General features: G+C 37.3%; 1 protein-coding gene across 5 annotated transcripts in view; it reads left to right on the top strand.

The window, feature by feature from the left end:
* CFAP53 (cilia and flagella associated protein 53) overlaps window positions 1-14,175 on the top strand; it is a 102,505-nt gene extending 88,330 nt beyond the window's left edge. For all 5 annotated transcript variants that reach the window (XM_072605121.1, XM_072605124.1, XM_072605119.1 and 2 more), the window contains 4 exons: window positions 2,157-2,375; window positions 6,421-6,637; window positions 11,385-11,478; window positions 13,847-14,175. In XM_072605121.1, coding sequence (XP_072461222.1) covers window positions 2,157-2,375; window positions 6,421-6,637; window positions 11,385-11,478; window positions 13,847-14,078 — 762 coding nt within the window. In that variant the 3' untranslated portion in view covers window positions 14,079-14,175. The remainder of the gene's footprint in view (window positions 1-2,156; window positions 2,376-6,420; window positions 6,638-11,384; window positions 11,479-13,846) is intronic.
* The last annotated feature ends 547 nt before the right edge of the window (window positions 14,176-14,722 follow it).

The raw sequence follows: 14,722 nt of genomic DNA, 5'->3' as shown, positions 1-14,722 counted from the left end.
TTCAGAGAAGGGGAAAATCATTTCAGCTAGGGAAGTGAAGAAAGGCTTTATAGGAGGTAGTCTTTAAGTGAGAATTCCAAAGATGGGTAAAATTATTCCCAGATAACAGTTTTCTTTCCTTCTCTAAAAAAATGGATCTGTGTTTTACGATGCTTCTTTTGTTTCCTCAATAATCACTTAGCTCCCACCATAGCTAAATAAAGTACTAGGAAAGTGTTTCTCCATTTTGCTCAATGCTTGGAATTGTTTTTTTGGTCTCTCCCTCTAGCCATCACTGCCCAGCAGTTAGCTACTGCTTCCCACAAACATACCTTTGAAAGCTGCCGGCACCCTTGCCTGTTATTTCCCTTCCCAACTATTAGGCAACCATCTGTCCTTCTCATGTAAGTTTAGGTGGTCATACCTATGTGTGCAGAATACGAGTTAGCAGTCCATCACCTTAACCATTCAGCCACCTGGTACTGTTCATCTTTTGGGGTGCATAGGTGTTCAAGGAGGACTAGCATCTCTGGTGTAATGGCTTGCCAAGCCCTTTCCAGGGCTGCTCATACCATTGGTGTCTATGTAGCACTCAATTCTCACCTGTGGTTGTAAGAATCTGTAGTATATGCTGCAGCCACATCCTGGTAAAACTATCTCAGCAGAGAGGGTTAAACCAGGTTGAGGGTAACTGACAGGCCTCAGACCTATTGGTGAGTTAGGAGGATGTCTACCCCAAACATTAGAAGAACGGGAAGATGAGAACAGTTTGTTCCAATAGCCATGAAGATGGTGAAACAGGTGCTGTGGTGCACTTAGAGCTTGGTCAGATGTTGAAGATGCCAAGGTCATCCATTACCTCCAGGGCTATCGCTGAGTGAGGCTGAAGATTTTGTTGACTCTGCCTCACTTAAATCCACTTCACACAAGTCAAGACATCACCCCAGGAGGTCACTGGTTCTCTTAGAAAACAAAGAACAAACATCCATAGTGGTCATAGGAGAAGCATCGCATGTTTCAGTGTGACTACTATAAACCCATAGTGCTCAACATCTTCTGGTATTTCAATTAGAAAAAAAGAAATGTGGATGAGAATTTAGAAAAACCAGCAAGAGGGAGGGAGGAACAGGTAAGGCAGTGGTTTTTTAAAAATATGTTTGGGTTTTAATTTTGTAGTTTTAGTAGGTGTTCAGTATGGCTTATTAAAATATTGTGTGGTAATTCAGTGTGGCTTGTCTATTTTAATATGCCCTCTGAACTCGTGTTAAGGTTTAAGGCCCTCTTGTTCTTTTTGTTTTCTTTTTTTCTTTAGAAAAAAAATGTGTGTATATGCATATATATGTGTGTATACATAGATGTATATTAAATTATCAAGTATTTATTTTTCTTCCTCCTCCCTCCAACCACTAAAAAGATGCATATAATATATGTAACATACATGTATGTAACATATGCAACTACATATATATTATGTATAATATGTACACACTGAATGTACATATTTGTGTACAGGCACACGCAAGTACATATTCAATTATCAAGTTTTTTTATCCTTCCTCCCTCAATTCACTGAAAAAAGAAATATCTGTAAAATATATCTAATAATTACATATATGTATATATTACATATCCATAAATCACATGTATGTTTGTTGTTGTTCAGTCATTCAATCGTATCTGAATCATATGGAGTTTTCTTGGCAAAGATACTGGAGTGTTTTGCCAATTCCTTCTGCAGTGGATTGAAGCAAACAGAGGTTAAGTGACTTGCCCAAGGTCACACAGCTAGCAAGTTTCTGAGGTCAGATTTGAACTCAGGTCTTCCTGACTCCAGGCCCAGGACTTTATCCACTGAACAACCTAGGTAGCCTTCAACACAAACCAAAGTTAAGTGATTGTATGTGTGTGTGCATCTATATGTATGTGTGTGTGTGTGTACACATATATGTGTACACACACACACACGTAAATTTAATTGTCAAGTTTATTTTTCTCCTTTCCTTCTGAAAAGAAGAAATGTAGAATCCTGGTAGCACACAAGCATAGTCAAGCAAAATAAATTCCCATGTTATTTTCTAATTGGCATCATCCTTTTAAATTGAACAGTTTAGCTTTCTTGAGTTGTATAACCATGCTTGTAGAAGATTTGTCTTGGTTTCATTATTATTTTGTCTTAGGAAAAGAGAATAGCTCAGCTGAAAAGAGATAAAGAAAGAGAGAGGTTGGAGAAGCAGAGGAAAATGTGTCAGACCAGGGACATTCTGCAGAAAGCCCTCCAAGACAGGAACGACCGTCTCGCTCAGGAAAGAGCCGAGGAACTTTACTTGGACAACAAGCTTTTAGAAATTGCTCGTCAAGAAACACGAGATGAGAATGAAGAACAGAGGCAAAAGAAAGTAAGTTCCCTTTGGTATCAGAAAGCTTCTGCAGAGCACTTATTTAACCCCATGTTTCTTTGTGTTCAGCCTTCTGCTGCCACATAAAGGGGCATAGAACTCTAAAGAAACTAGAGTTATGATAACAAGTCACTGTAAATGAGCTCAAGTGACCTCTGCCAAAAATCCAAGTCATTATTGCTGTGAAGAGGAAACAGTTATGGGGATATGAGTGCCTTGTCTGGCCTCAAATGTGGGTGTATTTTAATGTTTCCCTTAAATTCTAGGGTAAAGATTTGAGTTTCTGATCATTTGGCCTTCTGTCACACATCTTGTTTAAATGCAATGATTAATTAAATTATAAGTAGATAATTAAGTGTAATAATTTCCATCATGACAACATGTACCGTTTGCATTGCTGTTGAAAAACTGACTTTGAAGGTTCAAATATGGGCCAATTCATGAACAGTAGTGACCAAGGCCTATATACTTAGTACTGAGTTGACATATTTAAACATAGAAAAAATGTAAGCGTGTCCAATATAGGTTAACTAGGATTTTTTTTTCTTTTGACCTGGACCACTGATTTCTTCAGTGTAGGGAACTCTCACTACCAATGCAGATGAGGCAGGTCGGTGACATTAAGAAGTTAAGAAGACCTCAGAGTTAAAAAGATTTGAGTTTGAATCCTGCCTCAGACACTTCTTTGGCAAGTCACTTAAATTCTCAGCCTCTGTTTTCTCATCTGTAAAATGGACTGTTACCACCACCATCTTACAGGGTTGTGATGGTCAATTAATTGTTTTGCAAACCTTTAAGTTCTATATAAATGTCAGGTACTACTCCTGTAATTATTAGTTTTAGAAAATGTCCTGGCACACTGAGAGGTTAGGTGATTTGCCCAAGGTTACACAGTCAATGTCAGAGACAGGACGTGAATTTAGGTCTTCCTGATTTGAGAGGCCAAGGGTCCATCCACTAGGCCATGTTGTCTCTCAAGAAGGATATTTTCAGGTCCTTCTGAAATGTGCACAGGCATGCACACACACGCACGCGCACGCACACACACACACACACACACACACACATCTCTAAACTATTCACTCATCCTCAAGTAGAATCAAAGCAAATGTTACTGTTAAATTACAGGCAAATCATTTTAATGAAAAGATATTTCAGCAAGGTTTTAGGAAACTTTCTTTGGATTCTAAAGTGAATCTTGATCAAAAGAGAAACTGATTTCCTTATTTGGGGGGATTCATTGTTCTAGTGGAGTTGGGATACATTTCTATTTTAAAAAATTTCAAAACTTTCATCAGAATAAACATGGTGGCCACACTTCTGATGGGCTGAGCTGTTTATCACCTCTACCCTGGACTCCAGAAATTTGGACTCTATAGCAGTGAAGTCACCTGGGCCTCAGTATCTTCATTTATGAAGTGAAGATGGAACTTACCATGTCCATATCTCAAGGATATTGTGAGAACGAATGAAACTAGGTATTAGGTATTAGATTTTTAAGTTTTTTTTGTAAATGTTAAAACACTGCTATTCATACACTATACCCACAGAAGGATCTTTGCTAGAAATTGTAGACCTTGGCGCATTTTTTTCAGAGACTCTGCTATTGATCTATTCCCTTTTTCTTGGAGAACATAGGAATTTCTTCCATGTCAAGGGATCCAATGACTTGATCTTCCCTAATCTGGAAATCCTTTTTTCCAAGGAATTTAACAGTGGGTCCAAAGAACTGACCTGCAATTTCAAACTTCACCATTAGGTGTTCTTGTTGTTCAGTCATTTTAGTCATATCTGACTCTTCTTGACCCCATTTGAGGTTTTCTTGGCAAAGATACCTCCCTCTCTCAAATCAAAGTCAATTGCAAGTCATGTCATCATTTTGATGTCATGGACGTCTTCAAGAACAAAGGACAAACACAACCACAACAGCAACAATGGGAGTGCTGCCATCTCCTTTTCCAGCTTATTTGATAGATGTGGAAACTGAGGCAAACAGGGTGAAGTGTCTTACCCCAGGGTCATCCAGCTCTCTGAGGCCAGAATTGAACTCAGAAAGATGAGTCTTCCTGACTTCAGGCCCAGCACTCTATCCACTGTGTCACCTATATCTAATTTACTATATACTCCATCCTAAATGATCCTTGCTTTTGAGGCCTAGGATAACTTACAACAATTTACTTTGTGTTTTAAGGAAATCTGAAATGAGCCAATAATTTACTCTTAATCAAGCATAGTTATATTAGCAGCTTTGTACACAGATGAATTATTTAAAAAACAGATCACTGTACTATATTAAATATGTATATCTGAAACCATGCTAAGAATACACACACGAAGAGCTTGATCTGTCCTGTTGATCTTCCATCCGTATATTAAACTTAATTCTATCCTTCAGAATATTTTCTTAGCCAAAAATGTAGGTGAAGATGGTAAATCATCCTATGGACCTATTTTGTGATCCATTTTTAATAAAAGGGAATATTAGTTTGCATCATTTATTTGAACCAGTATTCAAAGAATTGCCTTGGAGTAATAAGGATTTTTTGGAATTTTTCCACAAAAATATAAACTTGGTATGAAAGAAATAGTTTTTTTCTCTTGGGAGATATCATATTGAGAATCAGGAGACGTCTTTTTTTGTCCTGGCTCCTTCCAGTCTGCTATGTAACCTTGAACAGATTCTGCTTTCTGACCAACAGTTTCTTCGTCTATGAAGTGAAGGTGCTAGACTTGATGGTTTCTTTTTTAAAAGTTAGTTTAATTTTTCAAAATAATATTTGACTTTTTCTCTAATTACATGTAAAAATAATTTTAACACATTATTTTTCTTTTTAAGTTTTGAGTTCCAAATTCTATCCCTTCCTTTTTCTCCTTGAGACCATAAGCAATCTGATATAGGTTATCCATTGTGCAGTCATGTAAAATATTTCCATATCAGTCATTTTGTACAAGAAAACTTGAACAAAAACTAAAGAAAGAAAGTGAAAAATAGTATGCTTCAGTCTATATTCAGACAATATCAGTCCTTTCTTTGGAGGCAGGCAACATTTTTTATCGTGAGTCCTTTAGGATTGTCTTGGATCACTATATTGCTAAGAGTAGCTTGCTTAGTCATTCACAGTTCTTCATTGTACAATATTGCTGTTAGTGTGTTTAATTTAATTTTTTCAATGAACAAAAATCTCTTTTATCTCCTTCCCATTTCTCATCACCACGAGGAGGAAAAGAAAACAAACCTTTTTTTTAAAACAAATATGCATAGTCAAGCAAATTGAATTCTCCCATTGGCCATATCCAAAAAAAACTATCTCATTTTGTACTCTGAATCCCATCACCTTTCTGTCACCCTTCATCATCCATCCTCTGGAATCAGAGTTGATCATTGCATTGATCAGAGCTCTTAAGTATTTCAAAGTTGTTTGTCCTTAAACGTTGTTATTATATAAATTCACCTCTTTTTTCTGGATTGGTTTCCACAATTCCCTCCAACTCTAGGATACTATGAGTTCAACTGGTTAGAGTGATAGCTTGTTCCCAAGAAGAATGTAAGCTACTGAAGGAGGGGGGGGTTGCCTTAAATTTGTCTTTTTATTCCCAGTGCCTAGCATGTGCCCGTCACATAGCAGCTGCTTCATCAATGCTCATTTGTTGACTGATCTCATGTTAATGAGGTTATGATTACAGGGTTCATCATCATATGCCTATATTGTACCTAAAAGCTCTTCCAATGACCAGCCATCTCAGTTGTCAGTCACCAAAGAGAAGATGTAAAAGAACAGATAAATTAGTGGCTAAACAACTCAAGGTGCTTGCCCCCTACAAAGAGGTCAGCACCGCCATGTTCATGAAAGTTCTAGAACGTGATAATAACCTGTTCTAGTCAACAAAATTTCCTCCATCTAAATTAAAGCCAATAATATCACTAAAGTCCCTATAATAAAATGATATAGTTCTCTCAGTAAATCATATATATATATATGTTTTCTATGGAGAAAGATGTGTCTTACTTTTAAGGTTTTTAATTCCATCTCCTTTTATTATGTAGGAAGACAATGAGAGGGAGAGAAAGATATATCAGGCCTATCTGAATCAGTGCTGGGAAGCTGAGAGAAATCATGAGGATGAGGCAGACAAAATCATAGCGGCGGAGGCAGCAAAAATAAAAGCCAAGAAGGACGCACAGCTGATGCTTGTAAAGGATGCAAGAAAACGACTCATGGATGATGTCTTGGCTACCAGACGACTACAAGTTATAGAAAAAAGTAAGAAACCAAATTGTGGTAATTTGTGGACCCAGGTCAATTTCAGTTATTAATCAATGCATAGCTGTTGTGCCCTAGCTATCTGTGGTAGGTACTACTAAGGAAATAAAAAGGCATTCAGGATTTAGACTCTCACCTCCGAAGAATTCTGTACTGTACTTGGGGAGAAAAACCATTCAATGCAGATTCTTAGCATTAAATGAAGAGGTTGGTGAGGACTTGGAAATGTGTTCTGAAGATTACAGAATTCAGGAAATTCCATGAATATTATACATTACAATAATAATAAGAACTGGTGAGGGTGGATCTGCATAGTTTATCTTTTTTCTTTCCCTATTGATGAACCCTATTTATATTTATTTATATAAATTTATAATTTATAAATATATATAAATTTATATACATATAAATTTATAATTATATATAAATAATATATTTACTTACAATAACTTCCAGTTTCATGTAATTTGTAGATTTTATAAAGATGTGTTTATCCAAGTTATTGGACTAGCAGAAAAAAGAGTTATTATAGACTGTCCTCCAGATTGATTGCTCTATACTTTTGATTGATTAATCAAAACTTTTGAGGTACAAGAATTCAGTCAGCAATGATTTCACCTAACTGTTATTATCATCTAGACCTCATGTCTCCATCTTGCCCATTACTATATAATGACATGCTTTGTCAGATGCCTTGCTGAAATCCAGATATATCATGTGCCTAGCTTTCTTCTGTTCTACCAGGCAAGTAATCCTGTCAAAAAAGGAAATGGGGTTAGTTGGGAATGACTTGTTCATAGTACTTTTGCAGGCCATTAATTTCTGCTCTGACTTTACTTCTTTCCCTTCCCAATTTCAACCCTATAGTTAACCAATTCACCTTGACACTGTCATCAGTTCTTGAATCCCTTGTTCTCTTATCCTGTCTCTGCTCATCCCATGCCAAACTGCAGTCTAGGTTACTGTTTCTATCTGCTTCCTCCACTCTAACTTAGGTAGGAGTAGCCTTAATGGTGCTGAAGGAAGTCACACAACCATGCTACCTAGACATACTCTAAATTCACATTATCTAACTTCAGCTGGATCCTCACGTTCCACAGAAGCTCTTCCAAACCTTCTTTTCTCTCCTCAAACCTCCCATTGTTTCCTCTTTCCTTTCTTTCCCTGCTAAAAACTTCACTTCCTTTCTGAGAAAATTGAGGTTTTTTGCCACAAGCTCTCTCTTCTCCCCCTTCTTCTTATCTCAAAACCCTTTAATATCCTCCCCCTGTCCACCTTCTTTTCTCCACATTTGACAACGAAGTGGCCTTTGTACATGGCAAGACCAACCCCTCTACATGGACCCCAGATCCCAATTTCTCCCATCTTTTCCATCTCCTTTCTCTCTGAGAAAGAGAGAGCGAGACACAAAACTCTCTCCATCTCTATTTCTGTCTCTCTGTCTCATTTTTTGTCTCTCTCTACCTACTTGTTGCTTTGCTACTGCCTTCAAACCATGCCCAAATCTCCCTCACCTTTATAAAACCTCTGCTATAACCTATCATCCTTTCACGATATCAGTGATACATCCCTCCTTTTCTCATCCAAACCTCTAGAAAAAGCTGTCTATACTCATTGTCTCGACTTCCTCTGCTCTCACTTCTCAACACTCTGCAGTCTAGCCAGTCTTTTGATTGCTAAATCAGATGATCTTTCTTCAGTTTTCATTCTTCTCAACGTGGCTTTTTTTTTTGACACTACTGACTGCCCAATCCTTTCTGAGTTTTCAAGAGACCTCATTCTTCTTATTTTTCTCTTTTTTACTGCTTTTTTTTTTTTTTTTTTTTTTACTGCTTTTACTGCTCCTTCTTAATCTCTTTTGCTGGCTCATCCTCATCCTCATCATCATCTCATCATCCTCATCCTCATCCTCATCATCATCAATACTATTTGCTAAGCACCTACTATATGCCAGGCATTGTGCTAAGCACTTCACTAATATTATCTTATTTGATCCTCACAACAACTCTGGGAGTAGGTGCTATTATCATAATAAGCCCAGCCCTCTGTGCACCATTGCGCCACCCAGCTGCCCTAGGAATCTGTGTACTGTATTTGAATTTGATCCGCAGTTCTGCCTCTAGGTTGCTGCAGGACTGGGCAGGACACTTAACCAAAAGACTCTAACTGGTTACTAAAGTCCTTTCCAGCTTTAAAAACCTCTGACAGTGTGATTCCATAGTCTTACAAAATTTAGGTATCCCTATTCTCCCTACCACCAGAATCTGAATTATCTCCCACCTCCCCATTTCTGCTAGCCCTTATCTCATTCTCAGGAACGCACTACCCAAATGCTGTTCTGTAGTTGACTGAAGCCCTCTGCCTTTCCCAGGCACTCTCCATGGACCAAATAAAAATGCTGTCAGGTATAGAAGGAAAAAAATGCACTGAACTTGATAATAAGAGAGATCTTGATTTGAACTCTTGTTCTGACACATTTGTTGTGTGAATCTGAGCTAACCTCTGTGCCTCAGTTTTCTTATCTGTGAAATGAGAATAATATTTGTATCACTTACATCACTGAGGGGTGTGAGAAAACCTCTAAGAGCTACGTAATCAGTGATTTATCACTGAGATCTCCGTAGTTTAGGGCTATGTGTAGGTGATTCTCCAGTTAACTAATGCTCAGTCATTTTTCAGCCACAAAACTCTTTGAAACTTGGTCATGAAACACTTCGTGACCCTATTTAGGGTTTTCTTAGCAAAGTGGTTTTCCATTTCCTTCTCCAGCTCACTTTATAGATGAGGAAACTAAGACAAACTGGGTTTACTAACTCGTCTAGGGTGAGCCAGCTAGCAAGCGTCTGAGGACAGATAGGTTTGAACTCAGGAAGATGAATCTTCCTGACTCCAGACCTGGTACTCTATCCGCTGTGCCACCTATCTGCCCCAATTAAATAATAATAAATTACATTTACATAGGATTAAAATATTTACATTCTGAGGTAACTTATCAAACCTCTCTGTCTCAGTTTCTCTATCTGCAAAATGGAGATTAATGACTTGCTCATGCAGTTGGTAAATATTTGAGACAATAGTGTTAATCTAGATCTTGACTCCTAAATTCTAAGTAATTCACAGTAAAATGTAGGTGAGGTTTAACCTTTTCAAAGATGTTTGCTTTGAAAAGAAGAGCTTTTTAATAAAAATGAAACTAATTGTTGGATTAGGGTCCATATTTGTAATGAAAGATGCTCATTTGCCCTTACCTCCTCTGCCAACAAAATATGTTAAATCAGCTTCAACACCTGTGTTTCTTCACTTTTGCAAGCTGAGTTCACAGGACTCAATGAAATTAAGAGCCATAACATCCCAGAATAGAGATGGTGTACCTATGCAGTATGTAGTTAACAGTTCAAAATAACAAGAGGTAACGAAGGTATCTTCTAGCTTTAACTCTCTGGTCCTCTGTTTAATTGCCAAATGAATGGTACAGGCAATATTTGTTGAATGAATGAAAAGCAGAGGCTGTAGTTTGAGTTCTCATGGCCTGAACAGGCTTCACAGACAAGCAGGAATTCACCTGGGTCTTAAAAGGAAGATAAAAAAAGCCACAAGTGGACCCATTTGAAATAACTCTGTGAAGCTGTGAGATTTTGAGATGCCTTTGGAGCTCTAAGGAGTTACATTTACGTTTACCATGACAATGTTGATTACAATTGCAATTCCAAGTTACCATAACAATGCTGTGTGCGTCCCACACCTCTCCACCCACTTCCCTCTCAGATATCTGGCACTCCTGAATCCACCCTACCGTGAAGAATGAAGAGACAATACGTGGATAAATGCATTGGGTTTTGTTTTTCTTTATGCCTCCATTCAATTAATATTTACCTGGGGTGATACCACTGGAGTGACTATCTTATCTTAATATTTATAGTTACCCATCTAATTTTTTCACTCAAATATCTTTAAAATTAAGTTTATTGGACAACATCTAAAAACTATTAAACTGATGTTGGAGTTTTACAGGAATGAAGTGTAGGAACTACAGACTTAAAGAACTCTAAGAGAAATGCCACAGTGATAAAATTTGTAAAATAAGATGCATAAGGAATTTAAAGCAACTATTATTATTTAATCTGAAGAAGCAAAGACTAAGAGTCATTTAATAATGAACAGTGATGGTTGTTAACATTGGAAATGGTTCCAAAACATAGCAGAACCTTCTTTCGTTGAGATTTTATACAATTCTAGGGCAGAAATTACACTGTCTGAGATGGCTTAAATGTGATCTTATAGGGAAGTGGGGGTTGGTGAGATTAGTTTCCAACCCTTCTCACACTATGGCGTACTTATGAACTTTCTGTCACACCGTGCAGTGAGAAAGAAGGATGATATATCTACTTTTTTTACCCTGTTCAAGTATCCACTCATTTGTCCCTCACATCACAAATGTATTAAAGAAATAATAAAAGTCATCTTTTCCTATCCCTCCACAATGGGAAACATTGCCTCTCCTCTCCTTGTACTTGCAATGGGCAAAACCAAAAAGAGAACCAAAGAATTGCAAACACAGGCTATGTTTGCAAAGAAGCAACATACTAGCCAGCCATATAACACAGTGTTTTTGGAAAGACAATGTGGTACTGAAGGCCAGAAAGATATGGACAAGTTTTCATCTTGTTTAAAGGAATTGGGTTTTTTTTTGGGAGGGATGACTTAGAATTCTGTAATTTGAAAATTAATTAATTATTATTTTTTTTAGTGGAAAGAGAAGCAAAAGAAAAAGTTCTTGATAATGAATTAATAATGAAAGGTCTTGAAGAACTTAACCGTGAAGATGCAGAAAATTATGCAAGGTATAATATTATTTTTTATTTCTTCCTTACAATCAAAAGTCATTCATAAATAGATATTGAGGGCAGTGCCCCCCTCCTCTGTATTATATTTATTTATATCACATCAGCTTTACTTCTTTCCTTCTAGGAAATAAAATCTATAAAGTTTGACAATCATCAATGCCAAATTCTGGCTTAGGACGCATTAAAATATTTTTAAAAATAAACAGTAGAGCTAAACAAATATAGAATGATATAATGTTAATGGGATATAAGGTCTTTCCTATCCATTTAAAGGCCTCCCATGGGGCCCTGGTGCAGAGCCAATTAGACTGTGGGCCACAGGGACTCCCACACCTTCCTAATTAAGTGCTGATTTCCAAGCATCTCTGCTCTCAGCCAATCAAGTTGTGAGTCTTTGATTGGAAACAGTATATACTATATTGCTTGTGGGGATATGTGGGGATATGTGGGGGGGTGGGGGGGTGAAGGTGTGGATGAAAAGAGAAGCAGGCACAGAGAGAGAGAGAGAGAAAGAGACAGAGAGAGAGAGAGAGAGAGAGATAGACAGAGAGAGAGAGAGAGAGAGAAAGCTGAGGAGAGAAGAGAGAGGCTGAGGGAAGAACTTGCCCAGGGGAACTTGCATGAGGAGGCTTGAAGGAGAAAGTTGCTGGGGCTCCCTGGATTAGTGATGAGCACCTTACTAAATCTTGCCTTCTGGTATCCCCATAGGGCTGTTTCAAATAAATATTTTGATTTTGTTTGGGAGGAGGAGAGTTTGTTATATTTTGCAAACAAACCATGGAGATATGCCCAGTATATTCATAGCAGCTGCTGTGAGTATCACATTGGCATTACAAATGACCAGTTGGGTTGGTAGGAAGAGTCTTAGGTTGTGATAATGTTTAATATAAAATTTTGGAATAATCTCTTTGTTCTCTCTGAAGCAAACTCAGAGGGTGCCTCTTCCTATGTCAACAAAGCCAGCCAAGGCTGACTCTACATTCCTTAGGAGACCTTTAACCTAAGACACTATCTTGAATAATGGGACTTTCCTTTATATCTTATTATCTATAGACATATACTATGTTATGGCATATTAATGGTAAAGAAAATATAGACATCTTAGGTCGTAATTTCTATTGAACTTTGTTTACCCTTTCCTATGTCAAGTTATCTGTTTAGGGCAGGAAGTCTGCCACTCACTAGTGGTGGGATTTCCTTCCTTGTCACCGAGACATATGTTTACCCAGCCTGGAATCGCAAGGCCTGACCAACATTACTTTGTTAATTGTCTTGTCTTACTAAATTTATGAATTGTTCAACTAGCAGAGTTCCTTTCTCACAGCAAAATGTATATAAGCCAGAAGATTTCTGCACTGGGTAGCCAGAACATTTCTGGCTCCATAATGCATTATGTTACCATTGTCTTTAATAGGGAATTGATCAATTAATTAATTAAATCATAAAATGTATGCATTTAGCTTGTTGCCTTTTCTTTAACCAAGTTTTCAGGTCAACAGTTGGTAAGTCTGTGAGAAAATGACTCAAATGATTTTTCCAACTTTCTCTGAATCCACTAAGCTAATGGTTTTGTATCATAAATACTTATTAGTTTATTTGTGGTATAGAACCTAACAATTCCTGTGTATAATGGATCTGGCCTATAATAATAATAGCCTTGTATGCTAACCCACTAGGCCAGGATTCTAGGGTGCCCTGCTGCCACAACTACATTTGGGTTGGGCATTATGAGGAAGAGAGAAGCTTGGCTTTTCACTGATTCCTCATGTTGGCAGCAATTAATATTGTTACCTAAATCAGCCTATAGCCTGAAGAAGGAAGGATACTTACCTCCTATCTTTCTTACCCTTAGTCTTCTATTTCCATGGTCATTTCCTGGGCTCATTCTTCAGGTTCATTGCTGTGCCCTCCACCACCATTTCATAAAAAATGAAAAAAAATAATATATTTGTACTACTTCACTATTAGCTTAGAACCAGTGATAACAAACTATACCCATTCATCTGGTTTTATCACACGTGCTTCAGACAGTCATTTTAGGTTACCTAAAATGGTTAAAAAAAAGGTTACCTTTAGCAATAAAGATGACTCACTGTATTTCCATTCTTAAAAAAGAAAGATATTTACTCTTCATTTTTGTATTGCAATGTTTTCTGTAAGATTCTTTATATACACATTATGGATTTCACTGAATTATCATCATCATCATCATCATTATTTTGGCACCAACGGATCCTCTCAGTTGAATGTGGGGGAAGAAGAGGTGTCATTTACTTTACAGAAGGGGAGCAAACGATATTATCTTAAGGAAATTTGAATGATTAATTTGCAAATTTTATACTCTTATCATTTCTATTATTTTTAGAAAATTCAGGGAAACCCTGGAATACAGGGAGCAATTGCAAGCTCAGATTGAACACCAGCGAAAGATGCGAGAGGCCGAAAAGGCAGAAGAAAGGAGAGAGTATGAAGCAGGTCTGAGGGCAGAGGAACAGCTCAAGGAAAAAATCCAGGAGGTACTTGCAAAGTATGAAGAAGATGAAGAACACACTCATCCCTTTCGAAGAACTGCTCCAAAAGCATATCCTTTTCCATGATAGTATGTTTAGTATCAATTAAGATACTGTTATCTTATGCTCAATATAATTGATTTCCAAATTCTTACTAATTCATGAATAAACTATCCTTTCTTAAGTTTGTATAATTATTATCAAGTTCCCCAAATCTCCTTCTCTTTACAGCAATGTTTCATTCTTTCTGCTAATTTTTCATATCAAGTTTAATGACAGAATCCTAACAACCTTATTTTCTTCCTACCTAATGTCTCTGCCCACCACCTACTCTTGTCCTTTCCATTTACCATGTCTTGATTCACTGAAGTATTTATTTAATTAGCCTGACCTACTTTTTTAAAATTATATTTAGCTATATATCATGACCATGTTACTCCCTTTAGTCAAAAACATTCAGTGGCGCCCTGTTACCTCTAGGATAAAATATGAACCCCTTTGGTTAGCATTTAAGGCTTTCCTTTGTTTGGTTCCAATTTACTCTCAAAGCTTGTTTTAAATTACCCCCTTCAATTTACTCTGTGGCCCAAACTGGACAATTCTCGCTAGTTTCCCAAACTAGACATTCTATATCATTTTCACAAGCCATCCCCTATAGTCAATGCCCACTCATCTCTTCCACTCAGAATCTCTATGTTCCTTCAGGGTTCAACTCAGGTGTCCCCTCCCCC

Source organism: Notamacropus eugenii, chromosome 4 (genome assembly GCF_028372415.1).
Source record: "Notamacropus eugenii isolate mMacEug1 chromosome 4, mMacEug1.pri_v2, whole genome shotgun sequence".
NCBI lineage: Eukaryota > Metazoa > Chordata > Mammalia > Diprotodontia > Macropodidae > Notamacropus > Notamacropus eugenii.
This window is presented reverse-complemented; position numbering and strand designations above follow the sequence as displayed.